The 22,450-nt window shown below is 33.7% G+C and overlaps 1 protein-coding gene across 1 annotated transcript in view; it reads right to left on the bottom strand.

Moving 5' to 3' along the window:
* Positions 1 to 11,764: 11,764 nt before the first annotated feature.
* LOC120414237 (protein O-mannosyl-transferase TMTC1-like) overlaps positions 11,765 to 22,450 on the bottom strand; it is a 178,843-nt gene continuing 168,157 nt past the window's right edge. The window contains exons 9-12 of the mRNA XM_039575348.2: positions 18,064 to 18,263; positions 16,970 to 17,105; positions 13,074 to 13,296; positions 11,765 to 12,460 (exon numbers count right to left, since the gene is read on the bottom strand). Coding sequence (XP_039431282.2) covers positions 12,128 to 12,460; positions 13,074 to 13,296; positions 16,970 to 17,105; positions 18,064 to 18,263 — 892 coding nt within the window. The 3' untranslated portion in view covers positions 11,765 to 12,127. The remainder of the gene's footprint in view (positions 12,461 to 13,073; positions 13,297 to 16,969; positions 17,106 to 18,063; positions 18,264 to 22,450) is intronic.

The raw sequence follows: 22,450 nt of genomic DNA, 5'->3' as shown, positions 1-22,450 counted from the left end.
TTTCAGCGTGTTTGTTTATCCGGTTTTGTTCGCACATTTAAAAAATATTTTTACACTTTCCGCACGCTCACGTTTCAATCACTCGCTTTTTCGTGCCTTTTTTTTGCTTGGTTATTTTTGTCAAATTAAGGTTTTGCTTTTTTTCGCTTTACATTTTTATCATATCTACAAGTCATTTTTTTTGTTCATTGTTTTCCATTAATACTTATTTGCATCGTCGCACTCGCGCTTTCCCTCGCCTCTCCCCAGAGTAAATTCGGTTCCATGTATGAGTGAGTGTCGATTTGGTTGTTGTTGTTTTATTTCGTTTCATTTAGTATTGGTTTGTTCTCGTTCCGAGCCGGTCTGTTTGTTCGCGCATCATATTTACAGTTCGTTTAACGTTACTCGCCAGGGACATGGTGAAAACAAAAAAAAAGACAATGAGGAAAAAATAGCAACCCCCAATCAAACGTAATTTTGATTGGGAAATGTTGAATGTTTGCTTTACTTCTTTTGTTGTATTATTCTGCTTGACCATCCGGAAAGAGTCATTTTGGGCGGGAGACAGGCTGTTTTTTTTTGAGACTGACGAAGCGAAGTGACAGTTAAATTAACATTTGGTGTTTAAATTCAAATTTATGTTGAAAATTTTGATGCGAAAAAAAATTGCATCTCGTCTTAATATAATTGTAATATAACAATCCATTTACTAACAAAAGAAACTGTCTTCAACTTTAATATTTTTAGTGTCTTAAAATTTAAAAGGAATCATACATCATAATAATTATAAAAATAAAAGGATAATTATCATGATAAAAATTCAGTGAAAACTTAATTCAAAGAAATGGAAAAATGATGTAAGGAAAATGTTTAGGAATTTCTCAAAAAGGGCACGTCCTGAGCATTTCTTCTACATTCAGCCACTTCAAGGGGTTGCATCATTTCTTCAGAACAAAGTCCCTCCATCAAAAACCCCCAGATTACCTTGTTCTGCTCCATTCCAGACCGTACTTAGCCCCGTATCATGCATCCATAATCACCCCTTTTTTCTGAGAGAAAAGACGGTGCTCCCCAGCACGCATACAAGTATTAACAAGTTATCAGAGGGTACTTATCAGTGGTTGTTGTTGTACCTCGCAAGACCCGGAGAAAAGTTTCGTTCTTCAAAAGATGACTTTTTCAACCATTTTCCAGACCTTCAAAAAACGGTGGAAACTGAGGGGAGAGGAGATTCAAGTGTCATCAACAAAAGACAACCCACCCCCACTCAAACACATGCACACATTCGACAAAGTCATCAACACATAAAAAGGAGCGCTTCCTCCTTAAGGGAAAGATACGCTCGTGTGTGTTTGTGTGTGAGTGCGTAACAAGGGGAAGGAGGTGGGGTTGATATCATCAAAAGCCACTTGACGTGAGACAAGCAGCTGTTGCCAGCCCCTTGGTTGGTTAGTTGGAAGGATAAACAACAACAATCACTTCGGATGGGAGGATTTGGGATGCACTTTGGAGGTTGTGTGGGGGAGGATGCGTTTCATGGTTGGAGCTAACATGCAAAGTTTATAATGAAACTCACTCAATGGGGGGAAAATATTCACGACGTATTATTTTATCTTCATCTTCAGTACAGTTTGAAATGTTTGATGTAGTTTTCTAGATACAGCCCTTTTAGCATGTTACCTCCGATTTTCAATAAGACAATCTATACAATTTCAGCATTTTAAAGAATATGAATTTCGAGATAATGATGAATTTTGCTTCATATGACTGTCAAGCATCTCTGGGCCAAGTTTCAGAAGGTTTACTGATGTAGTTCTCAATATACAGCATTTTTAATATCACGCAGAAAAATGTTTTGTAGAATCAACGTGTATGAGATTTGATTCAACAAAATGTTTGTTGAATATAATCAACGCCAATTTTGCGTTTAAACAAACCTTGATTTTCTCAATTCCACTCAAATCTTTTGTTGTTTTAAAAAAGTTGCTTTGAATATGCGATTCGAGACAATGATGGATTTTGCTTTATATGCCTGTCAAGTATCTCTGGACCAAGTTTTTGAAATATTGCTGATGTAGTTCTCAAGATACAGCCATTTTCAAGTGTTATTTCCGATTTTCTCTAAGAAAATCTTTATAATCGTCGTGAAAAAATCGGAAATAGCATCTTAATACGGCTGTATCTCAAAAAATACACCAGCAAACCATCTGTAACTTGGCCCAGAGATACTTAACAGTCATAGGAAGCAATATCTATCATTATCTCGAAATGCATATTCTTTAAAGTGCTGATTCAATTGATTTTAAAGATTTTCTTAGAATTTCGGAAATAACATTTTCAAGGGCTATATCTCGAGGTCTACATCAGCAAACCTTCTGAAACTTTTCTCTGAGATACTTGACAGTCATATGAAGCAAAATTCATCTTTATCTCGACCAGAATCTCGAATTTCATATTCTTTAAAGTGTCGAAATTGTATTAATTTTATAGATTTTTTTTAGAAAGTATCGGAAATAATATTATAACATGGCTTTATCTCGAGAAATATATCAGCAAACCTTCTGAAACTTGGCCCAGAGATACTTGACAGTCATATAAAGTAAAATCCATCATTATTTTGAAATGCAAATTCTTTAAAGTGCTAAAATTGCATTATTTTATAGATTTTCATAGAAAGATCGGAAATAACATTTTAAATTGGTTGTATCTCGAGAACTACACCAGCCAATCTTTTGAAACTTGGTACAGAGATTGTTGACAGTCATAAGAAGTTATATAATCCAAAATTATTTCGAAATGCATTTTTTTAAATGCTCAAATTGTATAGATTTTTTTGGTTTTCTTCTTGAAAATCGGATGTAACATCTTTAAAGGGCTGTATCTTGAAAACTACATCAGCGAATGTTTTTTTTTTTTTGCTTGGAGATGCGTTATGGTGTAAGGACGATTCCTTACAGACACCCAAATCTCGGATTGCATATTTTTTTATTGTATCGGTATTTTGAGCACCATAATAATAATAACTGTATTTCCAAGCCGTTGCATCGCATCAAATGTGGTTAATGACAAACTTGTAGGAAATTGTGTTAACTAAAAAAATTGACAATAAATGAGATTTTTGTTCTAAATGTCTAAGGAAGATGTTGCAATAAAACTTACGCAGTGTGATGAAAAAATCTAGGCCTAGCACGATTAACACAATACTCTAGGAATTGCTGCAAGGCGCAATCATTATTAAAACTTTTTTTTAAGTGGTCTGAACCTCCAAATTTTCAAAAAAAAAACAATTGCGTGAATCGATTCTACAGAGTTTGAAATAAAAAGTCACCATATTGGCCATTGTCCAAAGCATAATCCTGGTAAAGATACAGCTGTTTTGAAAATAACAACGTTGAATTTGGGCAATAACAAAAACATTTAAACATAACTTTTAGATGCTGCTCCATTTTCGAGATTTATCCACCTCAAATTTAACTTCAGCCATTGTTGCTGAAGTTTAATTTTTTCGATCAAAATAAACTTAAAATTTCAAGTTTATTTCATCCATTGGTATTTGACTTCGGAAAAATAGTTTCTTATATTTCGTCAGTTGAATGTTGAGTGCTTGAAGTGTGAAAGCTTAGTTTTTTTTATTTAATTTTCTTTTTATTGCCTTTTCTCAGCAGTTTGAAATTCAATATTCAAAGTTTTTTTTTTAACTTTTTTGGAAAATTTTCTAAACATTTCGAAAACATATTTTTTGACTAGGACAACCTAAAACAAATTCCAAATGTTTGCGAAAATCAAAAATTATGTGTATTTATTTCAAAACGATACACTTTATACAAATTTCTTAACTTCTGAAATTGAAGTTATACGTTTTTCTTGACCGTAATTTAAAAATTTTCCAAGAAAGTTTACAACAATTCCAATGAATCAATAACGCAACAATTGCTTAATTTAAGACAAGATTCCTATAAAATTCAGGGCAAATGAATTAAAAAAAATAAGCAAATTTTTGGGTTAATCGTTCTTTTTTAAGTGATTTATATTCATTATTTTGCTTTGCAATCATCCCTTTGCCATTTTTTTCTCATTTCAGTACGTACAATTAAATTATTTTTTTAACAGTTAAATTTAAAAAAAAACCTTTTATTTTCAACAGTACAGATCAAATGATCAACGACGACCAACTTTCTTTGTAAAATCTCGATAGCTCGTAATGTTTACAAGCAAACCTCTTAATCGTAATCGTCTATTCTACAACTTTGTAGAACATTGTGACACTCTAAAAAATAACTCTGCAAAATTATTTAAAAAACATGAAATTATCAAATGAAATACCCTTTTGCGTTAATGTAGATTCGAAAAGTAAATTCAATTTCCCATAAAATGGAATAATTTTTACTGTAGAGTAACAGAACGTGGCAGACCTTTTAAAGCTTTTTAAGTGTTTTTTTTTATCAAAAATACGTTTTTTAAGAATTTCGAGTACGCTATCAAGTCGGACGTCCAATTTTACACTTAATTTCTATCTCATCACCGTTTCAGGCTGCAAATTATTGAAAAACACCTAATTTTTTGGCAAGTTCAAAAATGAAAGGGGTCGTACCGCCCCTCCGTCACGAGATATCAAAGAACGGACGTCTTATTCGTGATCAGGGACAAAAGTTACTCCTTAGGACAAAGTTTCACGCAAATCGAAGAGGGTTCGGGCAACTGCTGTGTGAGTTGGGGGAGAATTACAAAGAAAAATATTTTAAATCAACTTTTGCATGGGTGATCATGTTTTGCATGTTTGAATTTGTATACAAAAAATCTCATCAGTGATAATATATATATTTTAATTTCATGATTGCAAAACAACTAGACTGATATTAGATTCATTTTATTACACTTTTTGCATAGAAACTATAAAATCATGACTTGTAATAAAAATGTTTACATTTTCAATCAAAATCAAGTTCAAAATTTTCAAAGTTGTCTATGACAAAATTTTAAAATTTTCATATGCATTTGCACATTCTTAATTTTATTTCAAGCAAATTATTTATAGGTCCTAGATTTATTCCTGAAAATAAAATACATGAGAAAAAGTATTGATTCCAACTGACCAAAAGGTAGGCAACCAAATGCTGAAAAACAGCGTAAGAAAAAAATAGAAAAAAACAGATAGGGGAAGGTGGGGCAAGACGATCATATGGGGCAAGAGGAACAATCGCTCCTACGGCCGTAATTTGTACAATTTTGATTATTTCCAGTATGAGGAATTGTTGCTAGCAATGCAATTAGCTGACTCTACTACCACATAACCGCCAAAATGACGTAAACGCCACGGAGCATAAGATTTAATGAAGTTTTTTTCGAAACCTTTGTTTTCTTATAATATTTGGAAAGTACAAAATAAGGCTTAGGGTTCGTTTTAAGGCTCATTTTATCAAAATGCTATTTTTCCTAGATTAGTAGTGTCCCTACAAATGACATGCACCTATTACAAAGTATGATTTAACTTTTGGTTATTTTTGTTGAGAGCTTTTAAAAAATCTTGTTCAGGTGGGACAAGTGTACCATATGGATTTTTAATATGGAAAAAATTACGAATTGCTGCAACAACATATTTTATTGGGAAATAAATACATGAAAGTACTTAAAAACTGATAAACAATTGTTAAAAAAATTGTACATACAAAGTATAGTGATATTATGAAAATTTACTATTTCTCATCGAAGTAGTATTTTTTTTCGTAAAAAGATAAAATTTTTAGTAAAATATTATTGTTTAATCTAAAAATGGAAGAAACCATTCAAATACATTCTAATCTGATGTATCTAAGTGATAACAGTTCAATTGTTAGCAAATTACCATATTTTTTCATGCATTGTTCCTCTTACCCCAACGGGTTGCTCGTCTTGCCCCACTAGTTGAGTAGAACGTACGGAAAATCAAAAATTTTAAAATCAATTTTTCACATTAAAAAACAGGATTTTTTAAAAACTTGTTTAAACAAAGTCTTAGTCAAGACCTAGAATAAGATGATTATAATAAAATCCGACAGATTTTTTAACTTTTTAATGGGTTATAACGAGCATTTCCTTAGCTTGTTACACTTGCCCCACTTTCCCCTAAATGAAAAAATAAGGTGTTCCATAATGACTTCGAACAGTCTTTTAATCAAATAATTAATAAGGTAGTAGGTTTTGAGCAAGATAGTTTTCATCAAAAATTCTACGTATAGTTGCGATTTTTAAATACATTGTGTGAAATTTTGTTGCTCACCAATATTATCAGATTATCTTGCGATAAGTAAACATTCGAAAGTTTTTATTCGATAAAACCATTTTCAAAACAGTTTTATATAACAATCATTTGGCACAATAATAAAATTATTCTAAGTGACATTTATGAAGGGTATTCCAATTGATACAACGTACTTCATTGACGTCAGTAATCAAATAACTTTTCCAATAACTACATTATGAGCATTCATTAAGCAATCAAAAAGTTGTTTAGTCTTGCTTTCCACCCCGTAAAACCATATATAAAAATCTGATTCTCCCACATTGATCACTCAATAAGCCTGTCCAAGGCATTTGAACCCAAAAAAGTTATGCTTAAAAATTTATGTTTTACTAAAATTTTCTGCACAGATTTTTCACATTTTTCATCTAAGGTTGAAACCGACCAAAGAAAATTGGTTTCCATAAAATTGCACACATTTCACGAAAAATACTATTTTGCGTGTATCATTCTCATTATCTCCGGTTCCTTTCCTCCCCAATCACACTGAGACAAGATGCTCTCTCGTTCTATCTCTGCAAGCAGAACAGAACAAGAAAAAAAGCGAAGAAACTGCCACCGTTTAGGCTAAATTAACTTAATTACCTCGTAAATCGCTGCCTTATGGTTTGCTATTTTCTTCATTTTTACGACCTCATAATAAACTCACTGCTTTTCCGTTTCGTTCAGCCACAGTCGTGCAGCCTGTCTCCCTTTTGGTGAGCTCTGGAAAACTCGGGGTAAGGGTTTACTTTCAGAACGAAAAAAATAACACACACATAGTTACAATGGTTACGGTTATTATTGTTTTCTCCACAATATGATGATTATTAGGCGTTTCATTCACCTTAAGTTTGCTTCCTCTGTGTTTCTGGTTTAAGTGAGCAGTTTGTTGTTCCTCAATTCGCAACCATGTTCATTAACCTTTACAAGCTTCGGAGTTTGAGCTGCTCTACCGGGGGTGGGAACATAAATGTAACGAAAGAGATTAAGCTCAAACGCTGAAATTAAGGGACGCAGGACAAGCAACTTTTTTTGGCTTTCGTGTTTCACGATTAAGCCTTTTTCCCTTTATTACATGCTATATGGTACAAGTTTAACGTGCCTTTTTTCCTTTTTTTTATTTACTTTAATGTATATATTCACAGTCTTTAGTTTTGTTCTTTCCTCTCCCTCGCTTTTTCCCACTTTGACTTTGTTCGTGTTCGAGTTATCACTTGGCAAACTTTTCTTTTCCACTCTCACAACTTTTTTGCTGTTTCCTCTCGCGTGTCATTTAATTTTCATAGTTTTCTCGGAAAGAAGTTAATTTCCTGACACGCGTGTTTCACCCTTTTTCGGTTTGTTTTTGTTACAAAAATATATGCTTCTCTATCGCGACTTTCCGTTCGAACTTTGTAGTAGTGTTATGGTTCTCACTCTTAAAGTTAAGCGGTTTGCAGTTATGATTAAGTTACTATTAGTGTTGTTATTTTTTACATCAGCTCTAGCGTTATTGTAGCCTTAGCGTTTCGCGTCCTATCAAACTATAGTGAGTTGCATGTGTTTTTTTTTGTTATCAATACCTTACACACTAGTCTTATCCAAATATATATCACTTATTATCGATTGAGTTTATTTTCCCAACTTTTCCTTTCGGCTTTGCTGTTTGGTTGTGATGTGATTTAGTTTGTTTGTTCTGTTTGTCGTTTTGTGTAAGCTGTACAATTTTAAAAACGTTTATTTGATTTAATGTAAGTCAACATATTGATAGAATGTTTGCTTGCTATATAAAAAAATTTAATTGTTTTAAAAATTGCGCAGATGAAAATCTTTTTTTTTTGTGAAATCACTTCAAAACAAAAAAAATCTATTGAAAAAAAGTTGACATAAAATAAAAATATTTATCCTCTAAACAACATTAAATCTCAAATATTTTCCTTGTTTCCTACTAGTTTTTCAAACAATGAAAAAAAAATCAAATTTGACTTTAATAAGAATAAATTATTTTGATAGAATCATTTTTGTTTTCAATATTAAATTGAGTTCAGACTTTTGTTCATAGCGCTTATCATAGTTCATACGCAGAAAAAAAAATCAATTCTCGTAATCGGGAATTAAGTTCACGAATGTGAGAACCACAAAGTAATTTGTTCATGAATAAACGTAAATATATTCCTTCGTGGTTCTCGCATTGGTGAATTTAATACACGATTTCGAGGATTGATTTTTTCCGTGTATTTGATAGAGAGTTAAAAGAAAAATATACAAATGAATGTTGAATAATATAAAATTCATAAAAATGTATTGGGTTCTCATAAAAAAATAGCAAAGAAATGTTTTGCTTGAAAGAATAAAAAAGTCAACAGAATGTGACGAAAACAAAAATAAATAATTTTCAAAAAGGTGTTCAGATGTTTTTATATTATATTAAAATATATCGCTCAGCAGTAAGGCAAAAATTAACAAATCGTTAAAAAAAAATGAAAACGTCAATGATTTTAACAAAACGTTTAAAAAAACTGTTAATGTTAGAAAAAAAAAAACACTTTCACAAATTCGTAATCAAATGCTAGCCTAAAACCTATATCTCGATAAAAGCATTGCGAAACTGCTCATTTTTTATCTTCTTTAAAAAAGTAATGAGGTTTAAATCAAAACTATAGTAAAACATGATTTTTTTATGTTTAAAATTCAAAAAACATGACAAAATGTTATCAGAAATTTGAGATGTATATTGAATTCAATTATTTTCAATGTCAACATTCAACTTATAGTACCAACTGTAATAATTCAAAGTGATTCAATGATTTTTTCAATGAATGAAAAGAACACATTATTTTATCAAACACATAGTAATCCAAATATTATTCAAAATGGTCATAAATTGACCCGAAAATTAAGAGAAAAATTCAGATGAGGTTTCTGAACTTTCCTATCACCCAATTACTCCCCCCATTCCCAAAGCATTTTCACTTTTCAAGAGTTTTTTGTAACGACTAATGTTATTCAAAAAAAAAAAAAACCGTGTTTTAAAAAAATCTATTTTCTATTTTTTATATGGGAATCAAATGAAGCGATATTTGATACGCATTTTCACTTTATCATTTTTTTTTATTCCTCAAATTTTCACAAAATATCGTATTTTCAAGAGTTTTAATTTTTTTGTAATTTGCAAATTGGTATCCAATAAAGCTATCTTTAGAATACATTTTAACTTTGAATAATTTTATTTGTAAAATATTTATTTAAATACTGTTTCATTTAATAAATTGCAATGTTCAAATCAAAAAAAAGAAATTTTGTAAGATTTTTAACATTTTAGAAGTTCTTTTTAAAAACCAATGCTTTCACATATTACCGTATTTGACACATTCTCCGGGCTAGTTTACCAGAGGAGACATTTTAAGATTTAATTTAACGGAAACATTTATTAATGTTTTTATTAGATTTATTTAGTTTGTCGTCTTTGTTAGCAAGGATAGTAATGTTATTGACATTAATGAATTAGAATTTCACTTAGATATTTCATTTAAAAAAAGATAAAAAGAAATATTCAAAAACTCTCAGTTTTCATTTTAAAATGCAATATGTATTTCAAACTTATCGAATTGTTGCATGTATTTTCACTGAATTATAGTTGTTTTTGTAATATAAACTTTAATTTTTGCTAAATTTCATCTTAAAAAAAAGCTTTATTTTAATTAAAACATAACTATGTTTGAAAACAAATACAGTATTTTACGAAAATTTTACCTTTTTAGAAAAAAACTCTAATAAAGTAATAATTCATAAAACATTCCGCTTCGTTTGATATCAATTATTCGAATCCTAAAAATATTAGTATTTCAGAAAAATACGGTATTTTGTATGAGCAGTTAATAATAAATCTCTGATATAGTTTAAATACATACTGAGTTTCGCATAATTATAGGTACCGTAAAACGGAGTGATTTTGATAGGTTAGAGATTTTGCCGCAAAATGAAGATTAAAATTAAATACGTACGGAATGGTTTGGAATCACACTGACCGTGGTAGAAAAGTACTCAAAGTACCTCAAGAAGAACTTTTCATCACATTTTGAAAAGTTTAAGAAGTTAGTTAACTATTATTATAAAAATGTTGATGAAAGGAACTTTTCCAAACATCTCAAAGTGTCATGATTTACTCAATGAACTTGATTTTTAATCGTAAAATGGGATGCATTTTCGAATTCTTTAGACAATTTTCCACTAGGAGAAGGTAACATAATTTTGTAGATATTAAATGATATGTGTTTTTGAAACATAATTAAAAAAACTCCAAATTTAAAGGCAATTTCAGTTGAACAAATTAATTTTCTTCAAATTCAGTTTGAAATGTAATATAAATCGATAATTTTATAAACAATATTAAATTTAACGAATTTAAGGCAAAATTAGGACTTTTTCACAATTTTACCTTAAATTTATATGTATTCTGTTACAAAGCTTATAAATTTAGTGAACTAAATATAAACATTGATTTTTTTTTCTTAAAAACTATATCAGCAACCTAAGTGATGGTACATTTGACGTAAAAATAAAGTTTGAATACCTTTAATCTGATTTTAACAAGAAAAACTATGACTATCAAAGTCACCCCGGAATTTAAAATGAGAATTTTTAACGTAACTATTTTCCTGAACATTATAGGAAAAACTTTTTTTCAGAAATAGTGCATGGACTTTGTGAAGCCTACCTCAGTACATGTTTTAAAATTAATAATCTGGAGAAAACCCCGGTTTACGGTACCTTTAATCCGAATTTTGAAATCTTCAATACTTCAACAAGAATACGATAATTTGTGAATTGTCTTTAATTTAAAATTAAATATTCAACGTAATGGATCAATATTGCGAACACGAACGTTTGAGAACTTAAAAAATAAATAAAAATAAAATAAAGACTAAGAAGGGTTAGTTCATGTCCCTCGACTCTGATCAAAACCGAGGAGGGCAAAAAAACAAAGTTAAAAAAAATACAGGCCACGGTAGCAACATTTGAATGGAAAAAAGTGTTTAAAAATGCGTTACACACCTGTCCAGTTGACATAAATTTTGAAAAAATTTTCGCAAAAAAATTCCGTAATGTCAAATTGAATAAAGGTTAAATCATTTAAATTTAAAAAAAATGTCAAATGATTTTAATTTCACTCAAAATGCATTTTCAAAAAACCAAAAAGGAGAAAAATAAAAGTTTTTTGACGTTGTTGGTTTGTTAAAATAGGGGCAATGACATTTTGTTACTTATTAAATTTTATTTTGTAAGAAAAATCTGTTACATTGCAAAAGTAAAACTTTCAAAATGGAAAATTTTATGTAACGTGATATTTGAACGAACCCTTAAAAATAAAAATATGATTTTAAATCGATCACTGAACACCTAGCTGGACACCATGGACTTGTCAGTCTCTATTGCAAGTTTTCCTACTCGGGGCGTCCGAAAGACTTGAATGGTGAGACAATCCAAAGTGGGAGGCGAATTGGGTACGTAAAAAAATTTATGAATATTTCGAAAAAAATATAAAATATTTGGCAATTCAATTAACTATCCTCATTCGCCACATTAAACTGTTAAGATCTGAGGCCAAAATTTAAATCAATTTTCCAGTTGAGGTTGACTCACATTAAATCAAATCTGATTTGTTATTTAAAATTAAGAATCCTTAGTATATTTCGTTTTCACCTTAATCTACCTTCAAAAGTTTAATATTTACATCGTTTCTTGCCTTTCTGGCTACACTGCTTCGTTTGAATGAAATAAAATTCCCGAAAAAAATTGCTTCTCAGTTTATCCGAAGTATTCCCTCCGCTTTCTTTATAAAACACCCAAATAATGTCCCGCCCTACACTAGCAGATCACCCTAGCCGCCGCCCTCCTTCCACCGTGTTAGAGCTTGTCCAGCAGGTTGGACACCAGCAGCGGTGCCAGCCCCTCGGAGTTCGGTCCCAGCTGTCCTTCGGGTGGTCCTTTCGTCTTGTGGCGTGTTTTGGGCCACTTTTTGTGCTTTCCCGAGGAGGAACTCTTCGTCGATTTCGATTTCGAGGAGGTCGGGGTCGAAGCTTGGGAGGGCTTGGGGACTATCTTACAGGCCTTGAGCGATCCGGGGAGGTGCTCGGACCGGTTGCAGTGCGGGCTGCGCAAGATTCGTATGCTAATGTCCGGCTCGACGCCGGCCGTTTGGCTGGCAAGGGAGGAGTCCACGGTGTTGGTGCAGGAGATCTGTGGAGAAGCAGAAGTGCAAGTTTAAAGAAACAATTCCCCAAAAAAGACTAAAAGAACAAAAAAACGTCTATTTTCAAATTGATTAATTTCGGTCATGTTCGGGGCTCCGTCCCAAAAGGACACAAATCCAATCAACGCAATTGAATTTCGCATCGAAAGAGTTACGACAAGTCGAGGAAGCGCGAGGAGCGTATGTACTTCAATTCACTTTAGCTTCATTGGCGCGTTTCCTTGGTCGTGACTGAGAGAAGAGATTTTCATTTTATTATTCCATACTCGGTGCCATGAATCACTCACGAGAAGTCGATCGCAGACTGACTGCGTCTTGTCTCGCTGCTGAGTGGGTGGCGGTAGTAAATCATTCAGTTCCCCACCCACCAAGAGTAGGATGCCAATTGAGTGTGATTGGAGAAGTTTAAGGGAATAGGGAGATTCGCATCAAATTTTGGAAATTTTTGCAATTGTTAAAATACTTGATAATTGTTACAATAGGCAATTAAAAATATGTTTTTAAATTAGTTTTGCACCCGGTTTCCTCTAAATACGGCATAGAACCATCCTTTAAAGTGAACGAAATCCCACAAATAAAAAACAAATCTCGGTCACTTACGCAATCTTTTCTGGAGCTGGCAACTGGGGCGTTCCCATCCTTGGGAGATCCTGCCGAACTAACCACGCTGCTTCCACCAGCAGTACTGCTACTGCTACTGCTGCTCCCGGTGTCGTATATCATTGCTCGGTTCCTCAGCTCGTGCTTTATGCTCCAATCACGGAGATAGATATCGGTCTGTATCGGAATGCCACCGCTCGATAAGCGCACTATGAATTGCCATCTGGGGAAAGAAGGTAAAGAAGAGCAAGACGGAGAGAATAAGCAATTTTATCGGTTTGGCACATCACTACTACTGCTATGAGAAGATGACTCTTCTTGATGCAGATACTGGAAGAACCTGGATTGGGATTGTTTTATTTCGAACAAGCGATATAGAAAATCTTTTAGCATTGTACCTAATTTGGACCTAGCGCCAAATTTTACTTTTTCATAAGACTTTGATGTATACAGCGCAACTGTTTCATGTTATTCGTAACAAAAAAAGTGACAAAATAACATTACTTTTCAAAGTTTCACACTAGTCGTGTCTTCACTGTACAACAGATTCAACGACACGTACACGGCAAAATAACTTCATGCTTCGTAATCTTAGCAATTCGATATTTCTTGGAAAACTTTTGTCCGCATTTCCGGCGTTCGAACGCTTCCGGATGCTGCTGCTGTTAGTTACAGAACTGGCAAGCAGAAGAGCACGACGGTGCAACCGAGCTTGACGAGCTGCAGCTGTTTCATCTTGAGAATGATTCCGCTGCTGATATTCTGTGAAAAGTAATTCGTGAAGCACATTGTTGCCAAATCAACGTGCTATCTTGTCGTATGTAGCGTTTTGATTTTTTGAGAAATACGCGTTAGTAATAGTATAAAAAAAATGTAAACAGGAGAAGTGCTTCCCAGAGTGACAAAAGGGTTTCTCACTAAAATTCCCTGTGGTAACATGACGCAGTTGCAGGGTGTGTCAAAACAGCATGATCTGAATGAAACAAACATCGATTGTTGAGAATTTGTGGTGGCAAAAGTTAGGGTATTGAAAGCTTCACAAAATGGCGTTTTGACTCAATTTAGCTCAGAAGGCACATGCGACAATCGACCAAGTGTCATCCAGAATGAAGGTATTGATGATGGATTATAATAAAAATGGATCGATAAATGAAGTAACCTGGTGTTATTTTTTTATTTATTTCTTTTTTAACAGAAATTACAAATAGCAATCTTTTGTTTTACATATTTTCAATTGAGACCGTCGCAAATATTTTTTTAAGTGAATTCCTTTAACTCAGAGCAATGTCGAGAGGGCGGCAATTTTTTTTTTAATTACACGCCTTAGTTTTCGATTAATTGAATGAAGAAAATGTTTTTCAGAATCTATTTCACGCCAAACCAGTTGTGGTACTGTACATCAGATTTCCACAAAATATATATTTTTTAACAAGCCCAACACATGCTAAATATGATTTTCAACGCTTTTAAACTGAAGCAAGGCTAACAACTCTTCGATTTGCGTGAAACTTTGTCCTAAGGGGTAACTTTTGTCCCTGATCACGAATCCGAGGTCCGTTTTTTGATATCTCGTGACGGAGGGGCGGTACGACCCCTTCCATTTTTGAACATGCGAAAAAAGAGGTGTTTTTCAATAATTTGCAGCCTGAAACGGTGATGAGATAGAAATTTGGTGTCAAAGGGACTTTTATGTAAAATTAGACGCCCGATTTGATGGCGTACTCAGCATTCCGAAAAACACGTATTTTTCATCGAAAAAAACACTAAAAAAGTTTTAAAAATTCTCCCATTTTCCGTAACTTGACTGCAAAATTTTTTGGAACATGTCATTTTATGGGAAATTTATTGTACTTTTCAAATCTACATAACGGTAATTTTTTCATTTAGAACAAAATTTTTCATTTAAAATTTCGTGTTTTTTTCCAACTTTGCAGGGTTATTTTTTAGAGTGTAACAATGTTGTACAAAGTTGTAGAGCAGACAATTATAAAAATTTTGATATATAGACATAAGGGGTTTGCTTGTAAACATCACGAGTTATCGCGATTTTACGAAAAAAAAGTTTTGAAAAAGTTACCTTTTGCGTTTCTTTTTGTTTCGTCGTCCGTGTCTGTCGCGGGTGACCATGAACGGCCATGATCGATGACGACCAACTTTTTCAAAACTTTTTTTCGTAAAATCGCGATAACTCATGATGTTTACAAGCAAACCCCTTATGTCTACATATCAAAATTTTTGTAATTGTCTGCTCTACAACTTTGTAGAACATTGTCACACTCTAAAAAATAACCCTGCAAAGTTGGAAAAAAACACGAAATTTTAAAATGAAAATTTTTCTTCTAAATGAAAAAATGACCCTTCTGGGTCAATGTAAATTCAAAAAGAACATTAAATTTCCCATAAAATGACATGTTCCAAAATTTTTTACAGTCAAGTAACGGAAAATGGGAGAATTTTTATAAAAAAATTAGTGTTTTTTTCGATGAAAAATACGTTTTTTTGGAATGCTGAGTACGCCATCAAATCGGGCGTCTAATTAATCTAAAAGTTCCTTTGAGACCAAATTTCTATCTCATCACCGTTTCAGGCTGCAAATTATTGAAAAACACCTTTTTTTCGCATGTTCAAAAATGGAAGGGGTCGTACCGCCCCTCCGTCACGAGATATCAAAAAATGGACCTCGGATTTGTGATCAGGGACAAAAATTACCCATTAGAACAAAGATTCACGCAAACGAAGAGGGGTCGGGGCAACTGCTGTGTGAGTTGGCGGAGAATTACCCAAATATAATTTCTGACAGCATAACAATCAAAAAATTCTTTGAAATTTTTTTTTTGTATGAAATTTTTTTTTCATGAACAGCTACCGCAATTGTACGGAGACTTTTATTGGTGAACCAATGACACCAAATTACTTCATTGCTCATAGGGAAGGCCCTCACAAAGCTTTAACCAAATCAACAAATATAAGTAAAATCCGTTTCCGGGTTGGGAGGAGAAAAATAGTGAAATTTACAGCTTTTTCAGCTTTTAACATAATTTTAAAATAAAAAATCAATCTCAACATATGACAATGAAAATAAAAATTTTAGTCCTTTGAAAATGTTAATCTTGCATCAAAAAATTCAAACTTATTTTTGTTTTTGAAAAAAGCAATAAAAAAATCACAAAGGTTTCATTTTCTGATATTGATATTCAAAACAATAGTTTCCGAGATATCACAAGTTGAAAAGGGCTGATCAGAAGATAAAAAACTGGGAATATTTCACCAAATTTTATACATAAACCTTTCGAAAAAAAAATTTTCGCAGGAGTGTGTTTTCCTTTAGGAAATATCCCTTTTTAACATTAAAATTTGCGAATGATCACATGGAAAACTTTATGAGGCAAATTAACTTACTTTGAAAATTAAAAATAGAAAAAATGCGAAATATAAAGAATTATTCAATCATAAAGCTATTTTCAATCCTGCTACAACAAAACAACATCCATCTGTTAAGTTTCGTTGAAAAGTTAATGAATTAAACAAATTTGCAACATGTCTTACTGATCGATGTGTAACACAGTCTGTCCATTTCCAGGATTTGCACAATAGCCCTATGAATAGACTCATCAAACTAAATACAGCAACAGAAATTTCCTGAATGCTCGCTAGTAATCGATATTATCCAGGTGAATCCTGTGCATCCATTGCATCACTGTTCGGTACTTCCTTTCGATTGAATGGATAAATTGTTGCAAATTATGTAACACATCACAATCTCTGAATAACACCCCTCCACCCACTGACAACAATAGATATTCATAAGGCAATGACGACGACGACGACAGCAAAAGGTCGCCGTAATTACGCCCTCCGATGGGCATTGCGTCTTGCTTGGAAGGGATGAGACTCACCTTAGTACGAGCTGGTGGAGACGTCCGTGTTGGCCGAGCCTTCGCAGCACCCGGCACGCTCCAATAAGGGACAGTTGATGCGTGGGCAGCACCTGCAGGCCCTCCTGGTACTGGGTGACGGCCTCCAGCAGTAAGTCTATAATTAGTTTTGAACGAAGGGAAGATTTGATTTTGATTAAAGTCAGAATTAGTTGGAGGTGGTGAGGCGTGAGGTGTGTTAATACGTTTTGACACTTTACATTAGATATTACATCATGTTACATCTATTACTCGAGCATACATGCGCAAATTTACTCTCGCACTTTATCCTAAATTTAATCAGAAGTGTTGAGAAACCTCAACATCAAATAAAATAATTGAGAGGATCAACATTTGAACAGACCTTTTTTGACACAAGGCCACTACTTCACAGACCGTGAACCCCTGCATGGAATCGATTGGAATCGAATGCAGCAGAAATTGTACGAAATCTAATTATCTTCAACATCCACGACAAGTTCCCAAATTCCAGTGGCCCGTTAATTGTCACAACCACAACTCTGCTCTCGGTTCTTGCCAACTCAACGACACACAACGTCAGCAGTGGTGGGAAACGGCGTCCGGACTTCCAGGTGCAAGATAATGTCCATTTCCATGTCATTCAAATTCCAGTAATGACTTCCGGTTATCCGCACGAACCCCACGTGGTTCGTCGGAATCGATCGATCCTGAACCTGCAGCAGCTTCCAACCCTGCTGACAGGTATCCAATTCGACGTTTTGCCATTTTGGTGAGGGGAAGAAGGGCTAAAGTTACTGGACCAAGCTCATTGAGGAGCTTGAGAGAAGGAGGTGAAAACTGTAATCTATTCCGAAGGATTTCAATCTGTTAACAACTGTCAAAACCATCAATTTCAATGTATTTTTTCAATGTAAGCTTATTAGATATGACTTGGAATGCAACCAATTGGGCGAAAACATTGGATTGTGCACTCTTCACATCCTTTCTACCAACTCCTTAATACCAATCAAAACCACTCAGTCTCACTCTCGCTCGCACTGTCCATCCGTCGTAAACTCCGGCAGAGTGGGCCCGGGAAACCCTTCGAAACTTACTCTGTTCCGCCAGCCAGTCGCCGTACTGCCGGCGCAGGTCCACGTCGTACGGGTTCAGGCGGACGACGCGCCGCAGCAGCTGGCCGGCCTGCGGTCCGCTGTATAATTTCACTAATTCCAGGTAAGCCGCGGTGAACAGTGGCTCCAGCTTGATGCACCGCTCCAGCATCCGGACGGCGTCCGCGGTTCGGTTGGACTTGCTGGAAAAAAAAACAAGAATACAACCAGTAATTAGACGAGTGGGAGACAAATTCGTCGAACAGTTTTCGCAGTTTGCCCACTGTGAAGTAAATCGGATCATCGGAAGTATACGCGGGAGCTTCGAAACAAACGTAATGGATTTATACGGGGGGGAAACTGACTTTGCTGTATGGGTTCCCAGAATGTTGCTGGTGCTTTTAGAATTTAGTGATGGGTTATGTACAGAAAGCTATTACGGCATTATGAGCATACTAGAGTGCTCATTTTGGAACGAGTTCGTGGAAACAAAATCAGCTTTCAATGTTCGCATTGTTTTTGCTCATAATGTTTTTTTATTATCAAATGATTTGTTTTTAAATCGAAACATCAAAACTAATTAGTTTTCAAAAAAGCTCTTAGGTATTTTCAAGAACATGTGTTATTATCGCATGTAGAGGTAATGGACTGTGTCTAATTATTTTAATATTTAATTGATTGCAAACAAATTGAATCCCTCCCCCCACCATTCCACCCCCTTTTGATTTTCATGCATTGTTCACTCAAATGGTTGTTCCTTTTTTTCTGACTGGGAGGGTAAAAAATATTTTAATTAATCAATAGTTTAAACGATGCATAAATTTACATGCAATTTAAATTTAACGCGTTTTCACTTTATTCCAATGATAATTTTTTGCATATATTTTTAAAATTATCTATTTGGATAGGCAAACCAATACTTATAATATTTTGACTTTTCACTGAGTGAAACTTAAACAAACTGATAACGGTTATAAATTGAAAGCTATGAAAAACAAAAATCAAGTCAGTAAACTAAAAGTCAGAAAATATTACTTCTCCGGAGCTTCAGTAATGCTACAATTATAAGAAAAATTCCTGTTGGTCATGATTTGCACTTGAAAAAATAATTGTTGCCTTACCTTAGTTATATTTTAAAAGGATACTTTATTTATATTCGTACCGATTACAAAGTTCAACCTTATCCGACGACAATCGGTAATTGGAAGAGGAAGATCTCTGGGAGTCTTTCTTTATCGAACCTGACTGCTATAATTTTGAGAATATTATTACCTAAGTTAGGAAAGGTTCATTTTTCGGAAGATTTATGTCTAAGAATTAATGAGGCCAAAGCGATGAGTTCAGTTGTCCAAAACGAAATGAATGTATTGTTGGCCGAAAAGTCTCCCAGATTCCTCACACCTGAGGTGCTGATGTTTTGCTGACCGTATTAATTTTTGTTGTTTGGGCGGCAAGTGTCTTAATTGATCCCTCATCAAGAAAGGACTGTCCCGATCTGTATTGAAAATTACCATCAGCGATAACAAAACCAAACGAATCATAGAGAATTCTGAAACAACACAGACTTTTTTTATTCATAGTTTTAACGAATTCGAAAATTTCAAGATTTGAAGATTTGATGATTTCATGATTTGAAATTTTTAAGAGTTTTTAGAAAAAGTAAATGGGTAATTCTCCGCCAACTCACACAGCAGTTGCCCCGACCCCTCTTCAATTTGTGTGAAACTTTGTCCTAAAGGGTAACTTTTGTCCCTGAACACGAATCCAAGGTCCGTTTTTTGATATCTCGTGACGAAGGGGCGGTACGACACTTTTCATTTCTGAGCATGCGAAAGAAGAGGAGCAATTCCAGCCCAAAACAGGAATTTTTAGGTACTTTTTTCTCGACTCCGATTTCAATGAAACTTTGTAGACATGTTATCTTAGGCCTATAAAAGCCATTTTTGTGTATATGGGGCCAGTTACACTCGATAATGACATTTGAGAAGGGCGTAAGTGTTTTAAATATTTTTGTATTTCGTAATTTAAATATTGCTGTATCTCGAAGCCGTTGCATCGTATCAAAAAGTTGTCAAAGACAAACTTGTAGGAAATTTGACGGGCTTTCCGAAAAAATACACATGAAAATACAACAATACAAAATACAAAATACATGAAAGAAAACAACTCTCCACTTTTATGAGATTTATTGATTTTTAAGTTTAAAAGTCCAATTTGAAGGTGAGCCCACGATTTTTTTTCGTTCAAAATTTTTGTGTAAATAGCCTAAGATGTAACAAAAAGACTCACAAAAAATGAAGGATGGAGCAACTCACCTAAAAAAAAATACAAAAATCATTTACTGAAACTGTTTTTTCAAAAGTGCTAGAAGCGTCAAAATTTTCAAAAATCGAATACGAGAGTCAATTCTCCAGACAATTTTACAAAAAAGTCTCCATATTGACCTTTGTCCTAAGTCAAATCCTTGTGAAGTTACAGCGGCTTAAAAATAAAAATGTTGAAAAAATGGGTTTTTGATGGTTTTTTGGCAATTTATATATGACAGACTTGATTTTTCAGTCTCGAAAATATTTTTACCGGAAAGCTCGTCCAATTTCCTATAAGTTTGTCTTTGACCACATTTCAATTGGATGCATGGGCTTACAGATATTAGCCAATTAATTTGCTCATAACTGAAAACATAATATTTTTTCAGTGTAGTGTAGTAACCTGGATAGTAAATTAGCTTATATCTGCAAGCCCATGCCATTTTTGCCCATTTTTTTCTCTTTGTTTTTCAATAATTTGCAGCCTGAAATGGTGACGAGATATTAATTTGGAGTCAAAGGGACTTTTATGTAAAATTGTACGCCCGATTTAATGGCGTATTCAAAATTCCGAAAAAACCTATTCTTCATCGAAAAAACACTTAAAAAGTTTTGAAAATTCTCCAGTTTTCCGTTACTTGACTATAAACTTTTTTGGAACGTGTCATTTTATGGGAAATTTAATGTAATTTTCGTATCTACATTGACCCACAAGGGTCATTTTATCATTTACAACAAAATTTTTCATTTTAAAATTTCGTGTTTTTTTTCTAACTTTGTAGGGTTATTTTTTAGAATGTAATAATTTTTTACAAAGTTGTAGAACAGACAATTAAAAAAAATTTGATATATAAACAAAAGGGGTTTGCATATAAACATTACGAGTTATCACGATTTTAAGAAAAAAAAGTTTCGAAAAAGTTGGTCGTCGTCGATTACAGCGTCCTCAAAACTCGTCTAAAACGTGATTTTCGTGTAAAACACACGTTTTAGATGTGTTTTGAACACGCTGAATCTTTTTTTAGGAGCCTACTCTTCGGCAAAATTGTAGAGCACATTCCAGAACATCCGAATATGAGTCCGATTTAGATAAAGCGTGAATCGTGGATTTTTGAAACATCAAAATAAAAAAATGGTTGTTCCCATACTAATTCCTATACTCCTATCCGAATATGGATCACACAAAAAATCGGAAATAATCAACATCCAGATTATACATTTATTGGAAACAAATTACGCAGAAAACAAGGATTAAGGTATGTAAACAACTTAGTCCAATTAAAATCTAACTCAAAAATTATTGACAGAGTTGCCAGATCTTTGATCTTTTAGACTTGTTGGAAAGGTCTTTTGAATACCTAACTAACTAATTAACTAACTGAGTTGGTGAGTTCCGGATTTAAAAAAAAGCCAAAATTGTCACTTTAGAGGCAGCATTTTTAGGTTTTGCTTGGTTTGTTCTAGAGGTCGTATCGAGGTGCTCCGATTTGGATGAAACTTTCAGCGTTTGTTTATATATACATCAGATGAAGTCATACCTCTACGACAAAAGGAAGTGGGGTAGAAAGGGCATTGAAGTTTGAGGTCCAAAAAACATGAAAAATCATTAAATTGCTCCCATTTGCGTAAAACTTGATCAATTCCAACTCTCTTAGATGCATTCGAAAGGTCTATTGATGCACTTCAAAATGTGCTATATACATCCAAGATTGGTTTGATTTTTTCTCATTGCTTTTGAAAATTACTGTTAGAAATGGATTTTTTAAAACCTTAATATCTTTTTGCTCACATGTTCTCATATGGGTCAAAAGATAGGTAATTTCATGGACTATAAGCCCACATAATTAACTTTTTGGCCAATCGCAGTTTTTCTTATAGATTTACGGTGAAAAACTCGCTCTTAAGTGGTCTTTACTTGAGACAGGGTTGCCAGATCTTCAATATTTTAGACTCGTCGGAAAGGTCTGCGACTGGTTTGGGCAAAATCGGTTCAGCCAGTGCTGAAAAACTGAGTGACAATTTTGTTACCCCACCAACACACATACTCACATACGCACATAGGTCGATAGATATACGTGATGGTG

Source organism: Culex pipiens, chromosome 2 (genome assembly GCF_016801865.2).
Source record: "Culex pipiens pallens isolate TS chromosome 2, TS_CPP_V2, whole genome shotgun sequence".
Classification (NCBI taxonomy): Eukaryota; Metazoa; Arthropoda; class Insecta; order Diptera; family Culicidae; genus Culex; species Culex pipiens.
Note: the sequence above shows the minus strand (reverse complement) of the source record. Positions and strands in the feature narration are given on the sequence as shown.